This window comes from Rhincodon typus, chromosome 30 (assembly GCF_021869965.1).
Source record: "Rhincodon typus isolate 14 chromosome 30, sRhiTyp1.1, whole genome shotgun sequence".
NCBI lineage: Eukaryota > Metazoa > Chordata > Chondrichthyes > Orectolobiformes > Rhincodontidae > Rhincodon > Rhincodon typus.
The window spans coordinates 19,883,111-19,890,456 of record NC_063361.1 but is presented as its reverse complement, the minus strand read 5'-3'; the positions used below and the strand labels follow the sequence as shown (position 1 = coordinate 19,890,456).

The 7,346-nt window shown below is 36.5% G+C and overlaps 1 protein-coding gene across 1 annotated transcript in view; it reads right to left on the bottom strand.

The window, feature by feature from the left end:
* Positions 1-1,090: 1,090 nt before the first annotated feature.
* LOC109931404 (beta-1,4 N-acetylgalactosaminyltransferase 2-like) overlaps positions 1,091-7,346 on the bottom strand; it is a 21,925-nt gene continuing 15,669 nt past the window's right edge. Inside the window, exons 5-7 of the mRNA XM_020530700.2 lie at positions 6,115-6,255; positions 3,039-3,261; positions 1,091-1,308 (exon numbers count right to left, since the gene is read on the bottom strand). Of these exons, the coding sequence (XP_020386289.2) occupies positions 1,091-1,308; positions 3,039-3,261; positions 6,115-6,255 (582 nt within the window). The remainder of the gene's footprint in view (positions 1,309-3,038; positions 3,262-6,114; positions 6,256-7,346) is intronic.

Below are 7,346 nucleotides of genomic sequence, written 5' to 3'. Positions count from 1 at the left end.
TAATAATTGATACAATTAAGAAACTTGATTGGTAAATACTTTTTCTTAAAACCTGATATAGGTAAGGTGTTGGATTGGTCATCTTAGTAACAAGAATATTTTAAATTTTATATTGTGACCTGTGACGTTGATGGACTCCTCCAGCCTCTGTTGTAACAAAGCCTATTGGCAAACAATAGTTATATCCAGATTATTGGCTGAAATTTGACAAGAAAAGTGAAAAGTAATAAATGGAAACCACTGCAAATAAGAATTGAATGGATATTCTGCCTCAAAACTCCCTTTATTCAACAAATGATACGTGGTTAAAACAATCAACCAAGCAATAAAGCCAAAAAACATCATCGTTTTTGAAGTCATTTAAATACAATGGTGACAGGTTAGAGTTAATTTACAATAGTTTGACAGTGAAAGTTGGTTCCTTCTGGTACCTAGACTGCAGCAATAACAAATATACAGCCTTAATCTGGAGTCAGAGTCTAAACTAAACCAGAGTGAATCTTATAGTAATTCCATTGATTCCCTCATTGCTAGAATGGAGTACCTCCATCACTTTGTTTTGCTGTCAGATCAGGTCTTAACATACAATAAATACTGCGCAAGATTAATGTTGCAGCTAATTAATAATCACTTTAAATGATTCAACAGTTGTAGAATAAATTAACATTTATTGCAAAAATAAGCTTTAACAGACCAAACAACATTTCTCGTTTTTGACTTTCTTTTATTCCTCTGAAATATAATATTACACAATTCTCAAAATAAAAGGAAAGCTAATTTAAATGAAAATGAACTTGCATACTGGCGAATTAACTTTTAACATGAAATCTGTTTTTCTACTTAAAGTAGAAGTATGGTTCCTTCCTGCGATTGGCTGGAGCATCATAATCAACAGGTGAAGAAGCAATATTCATCTCATTGATTATTTTGTGGCGCGCAGCATTTTAAACAAAACATGAATGTGCTCACCACTTTCCAAGAGTTCAATCTTTTGGCTTCAAACAAGAAATGCTCATCTCAAATCAATTCTACTTGTGCAAAGAGAAGAAACAAATTTAACAAATGATGACAGCAAAGGCAACTGAGCCCTTCAGTGTTTGTATTGGGCGTAACATTTAAGCCAATTTTTGAAGTGAACCAAAGCAAGACGAGATTTGAATTGACGCTTATTTGCATGTCTAAAAGTTGCATATCTCCTTTCAACATTCTTCAGTGATTCCTGTGTTTGTTTTACTTTCTTCTGGTGACCAATGCGGACGTCAGTACATGATCCCACAAGTAAACTACCGAGGCCATCAATGAAAAATTCTAGAAACGATACAAAATAAAATTTACTAATCAGTAATACTGCATTATAGAAGAAAAGTCTGATGTTGAGATGATGAATAACAAGAAAAACATCTTATCCAAAGTGAAATTCCAGAATGTCTATGCGTTGAAAAATACTCATTTTACATAACCTTACTGTCAGTAATCCACACTTGAACCCAATTTGGTGAAATAGAAGCCACTATATTCTATGGAGTATATTTTTATTTTAGATTATATTTCTAACTTTCATTTCTGCTTAAACATCTGTTATCTTGCAGACTGATAAACCAACAAGTGTATTTGCTCAATACTGCTGGCAGTGCCTTTTCACTGCCTGAAATAGTCTTACTAACTTAAAAGAAAACAGACAATTAAACACATTCACTGTGGTATTAAATAGGATCCAGGATCCAGTGATCCTCTAATATACAGAGATGTTCTGAGAGCATTGAATAGGTCAGTTATAAAAATTGAAGCTTGAATAAAGAGAAGCGTCCTTGCTTGGATAAAAAAAATGAACAACAGAAATTATAAACAAATTATTTTGACACTTGGACACCAGAGAAAATTTCTGGACATATAAAAACTGTGTGGGTTGCCAAATAGTTAGCTGGATTACTGAAAAAAGAAGCTCATGAGGTCAGAGACAAAAAATAGAGGATATATGAGGATAGGCTAGTGTGTGGTAGGGAAATTATTGAACTTCATTACCAGACTTAAAATAGCTTTCATTTGGAAACATATGTTGATCACTGCCATGGTTTATTTTAAAGGCAAATTATGTCTGCCTAATTGGATTAAAATCTTTAATGAGGTGTAGAGATGGTTGGTCAGGGTAATACAATAGATGTAGTTAGGGATATTTTGAAGACATTCAAGAAAATGTCTTACAGTATGATTATTGAGTAAATGAACGTCCATGGAATTAAGAGGAAATTGATATTATCAAGATAAAATTGATTCGATGACAGGAAGCAAGGGCTAATGGTAGATTAATGTTTTGGGAGGTTTTTAATAAAAATGCTCCCTGAGAGTTTGTTTTGGATTCATTACTCTTTTATAAAATTATCTCGTTTCAAGTGTACCCACCAGCATGATAAAGTTCACACAGGATGGAACATTTGGAAAAGTAATGGTGATCACAAGGATAATTAATTTTCAGGATGATATAGGCAGGATGGCGAAATGTGCAGAAAATCCAAATAAGTCTAATACAGAAAGGTGTGAAGTGTTGCCTTTGGTGGGATTAATGGGCAAAGCCAATAACTTCACGTCAAATCAAAAATGTTGTTGAGTGGAAAGACATCTGTGCTCAGAAAAATAAATCAGTAGAGATGGTAAGACAAGGTGATAAGATGGCTAACATGCAATTTGATTACTTAGCTTATAAATAGAGGAATATTCAAACAAAAGTATTAATTCTGCAACTTCATAAACAGGAGTACTTCAGTTATGAGAAGGGATCGGGAAAGTTGGGACTGTTATTCTTGGAACAGAGAAAGATAAGAAGAGACTTGATAGATGTTTTCAAGATCATGAGAATTCTGGTCAGGTGACTAAAGATAGATTATTCCTTCTGATGAGTGGACCAACAATTAGATTTCTTGGATACAAATTATTAGGAAAACATTTGGGGGGATAAAACATTTTTATCAAACTTGATAAAAATCTGGTTAATACAGCCAGAACCGTGAGTGTAAACATACAGAGGGCATGAATGAAATTACCTGGGTGAGCTACCCTTGACAATCGTGGGTCAAATCCAACACTCCATACCTTTTGTGTCCTGGCCAGAAAGAAGTTCACCACAAGACTGGTAACTACACAATGTGGAAACCCATCCAGTGCATGAAAACTGCCAAACTGGGAAAACAAGCAATCCCCATCATCATTTCCTTTCTCATACCACAGCTTGAATTGAAATCGACTTCCACTCACAGAGGCTCCAACCTGTGGAAAAATAGTACTTGTTATTTGAGAAATGCTACATATGCTATGAACCTTATTTGAAAATGTTACTTTAGTTATAGTCTAGGTGTCATGGTCTGATAATATATGTTTTGTATTATTTTTAAAGGTCCTTAACCATTTGAAATAAATACGTTGGCACCTGCATTAAATACAAAATAATTTTATAAAAACATGTTAATTATTGACACAATTCTATCAACAACAATAATTAAGTTCAGTGCTCCAAAAAAAGAGAAGTCTGCAAATGTAAAATTGTTTTCATTAGAAATAAAAAGATTGATCAGGAATATCATGTGATTTGGAAAATACTCTAATATAAATCCTTCCCTCTAAATGATTTCCTAATAATTTGTATGGCCCTTTTCAACATACTTCTTATTTATCAACATATTTCTGTTGTCCAAAAACTCGTTGAGCAGTTTAAAACTTGAGTATTGTTGAAAAAGACATATTTTGCTGAAGCTTTTAACTTTGCAATCTTCAGAACAATTCACAAGAATGCCAATCTAATACCTGAGAGGAAGGTGCTGATTGGTTTGCAAGTGGACTTTGATTCATGGAGGTACTGCTGTGGAGAATGCACCCATGAGTGAAGCTTGGCAGTTAACTGTTTAAGTTTTATACTAGGTAGGTTGACGTTAATTGGTCAGTGCGTGGCTCTGAAAAGTGAACCACAGATTGGCTGTCACCTATTTTGTTGAGTTGTACCATTCCTTCTCACTCCAAGGGACTGGCTATGGTCACTCAAGTGTTCAGTCCAGTCAGGATTCAGGAATCCATGTCCTTTTGGTTCAGAGATTGGGTCAAGGCTAATCCCACAGCTTAAGTCATACCAGTCTGTTGGAGATCTGCAGAGACATCTATCAAGGGGCTGGACTGTGCTCAGTTGGGTCTATCCTGGCAAGTCAATCCAGAACATGGGCCATGGCCAGTTGGGTCCAGTATTAAGAAGTTAACATTGTAGATAATAACATAAAATTTGCTGGGTTAGCTGAAATTAAGTTCAATGGAATGAGAATGAGAAAATATATGAAACCTAGTGATACCTAACGGTTGGAAGGGTCACTGGTTTTAAAGTGTTTCTCTGTTTTGCTGAAGAAATGTATATATTTGTTTATGTCAAGCATTGTAACTCAGCTGGAACGGGCTGAACTATCACAGTAACTCTGGAAATGCTGATGTTTTGTTAAAACAGACAACTGAATCCAATGTGATAATGTAGACTATCAGCTGAATTTGTGATGGCCGTAGAATTGTGTTGTGTAAATATTATATGACATTTAGATAATTAGAGGACTTAATAGTGGTCAACTGTGAGCAGAAGCTAAGCTGAGGTCAAAGTTCATTTGAAGTAAGTGATAAGCCACATCTATCAAAGGAGGTTTGAGCAAGTCTTAATGAGATAATTGATCAAACACGGAAAACATGACATACTTCTGATGTTTGTCAATGGTTAAATAATTTGCTGGAGGCAATAGTGTCGAGAGTGTCAATGCATAGCATCTTTGTATAGAAAGAGGATAAAAAACCTTTGCCTCACAGCACAATTAGTTAGCTTGCAATCATTTGATCAACAGCTAGAAGTTGGGACAGAGCATGCTGATCATCTGTTTTTGTCTGATCTTCAGACAAGTCCATGCAAAAGGGTTCACTTGTGATTTCAAGCATTGTATGGGTAAGATTTTGCAGTTTTTTAAAGTAAACTTTCCAGTTGGTTAATAAGTTGGTTTCTTTTGAATAAGAGTCTCCCACATGTTGACGTCTATGTTGCATTTCTTGAGGGAAGCCTTCAGGGAGTCTTTGAAACACTTCCATCTTTCTTCCTATCATTTGTGTGCCTTCCTGGAGATGGGTGAAGATGAATTACTTTGGTAGTTGGAACACAAGCATCCTAAGCGTGTGGCCACCTAGCGGAGTTGGTTTTGGATGATCATGGACTTGCTGCTGGTGTTATTAACTCCTTGAAGGATGCTGGTGTTATTACACCTATCCTTGTGGCTGATGTGGAGAATCCATTGGAAACTGCATTGATAGCACCTCAAAGCCTTTGATGTAGCATGTATACATAGTCCAAGTTTCAGAGTTATACAGAAGAGATTGAAGAATAGCTGCCTTATCCACAAGGATCTTGAATCAGCATGGATGTCATGGTCATTGAAGATTCTTATTCTCAGGTGGCCGAAGGTGGTGCTTGTGGTTTGGATATGATGTAAGACTTAGATGAGAGGTAACTTCCAAGGCAGGGATAGTGTTCCATGTTGAGGAGAATTTCTCCATTGAACCTAATGGAGGGATGGATAGAACCTCACCTTGGATGAGTTGGTAAACAATTTGAGTCTTGAGTTTAGGCTGAGGCCAATTTTTTGAATACTTTCCAAGAAAGCATTAAGTCAGGCTTAAAGATTCTCTTCTGAGACAGCAGAGATGACATCATCCACATACTGAAGTTCCACAAGTGACGTAACTTTGTTGCTTGATGATAAATCCCCTTTACTTCACTGGTGATACCGTTTCATGTGATAGCTATATAAGACTAGAAGTCATAGGAACAAAAGTAGGCCCTTCAGCCCACTGAGCATGCAGCACCATTCAATGACATCATCATGGCTGATCAGATAATCCTCAATTTCCAGCCTTTGAAAGTGTTTCTGTTACATTGCTATCTTATTTGTAAAGGGCTAAGAACTAATGTTTAAGTGAATGTGGATTTCGGAGTGTCACATTCATTGCCACACTGCAGTTGAAATCAGTATCATTCAGCACAAAGAGAAGCAAGAAATATGCTCAATGAATCACCAGCATGTTGTGCTTAAAGTGTGAAAAATCCCTTACCACATCCAAGTTTGTTTTTTCCAACACATCAACCAACTTTTCTAGCTTTGTTTCCTCCGTGAATAAAAAGTCCTCATCCACCCACAGAAGGTATTTCGTTGTGACCTGAGAAGCTGCTAGGTTTCTCCCAGCAAACCACCCCTGACAAGAGAAAAAAATGGAAAGAAAGTTAAGATCAGTCAATGTAGGCAATTTGTTTAACTCTGACTTTCTTTATACTTTTACTAAATCACTTTAGAACTTTTATTTGAGATTGTATAGATGATATTGTTGTTAATTTCAGTTTTAAAGTTGAAAGTCTCTTGTTTAGTAAAATTAGTGAACAGATGGGAATCAATCATTCAGAATCCATTTGGTTGTTCTTGAGACTTGTGACAAAAATCAAAAATTTCACCTGTTTACTAGTGACAGTTTATTTTGAGAGGACTTGAATATAAAAGCAGGGATGTACTATTGAGGCTTTATAAGGCTCTGGTCAGGCCACATTTGGAGTATTGTGTGCAGTTTTGGGCCCCATATCTCAGGAAGGATGTACTGGCCCTGGAGCAGGGTCAGAGGATGTTCACAAGAATGGTCCCAGGAATGGAAAGCTTAACAATATGAGGAACGTTTGAGGATTCTGGGGCTATACTCATTGGAGTTTAAAAGGATGAGGGGGGATCTAATTGAAACTTTCAGAATACTGAATGGCCTGGACAAAATGGATGATGGAAAGATGCTTCCATTGGTAGGAGAGTGTAGGACCTGAGGGCACAGCCTTAGAGTAAAGGGAAGACCTTTTAGAACGGAGATAAGGAGAAACTTCTTCAGCCAGGGAGTGGTAAATCTATGGAATTCACTGCCACAGAAGGCTGTGGAGGCCAGGTCATTGAGTACATTTAAGACTGAGATAGATAGGTTCTTGATTATCAAGGGGATCAAGGGTTATGGGGAGAAAGCAGGAGAATGGGGTTGAGGAACTTATCAGCTATGATTGAATGGCGGAGCAGACTCGATGGGCTGAATGGCCTAATTTCCGCTCCTATGTCTTATGGTCTTATGGTCTTATGAAGTAACAATGATTGGGATGGGGATACAGTCAGCATTTTCTCAAGAAGAAAGGATTTGCAGACAAGAATACTTACCAAAAATAATGATGCCTGACCGATATGACAACACTCTCCATATCACAAAGCTCAAAATTGTACAAGCAAAAGGTTAATATTCATAATAAGTTCATAAAATCTTTTAAT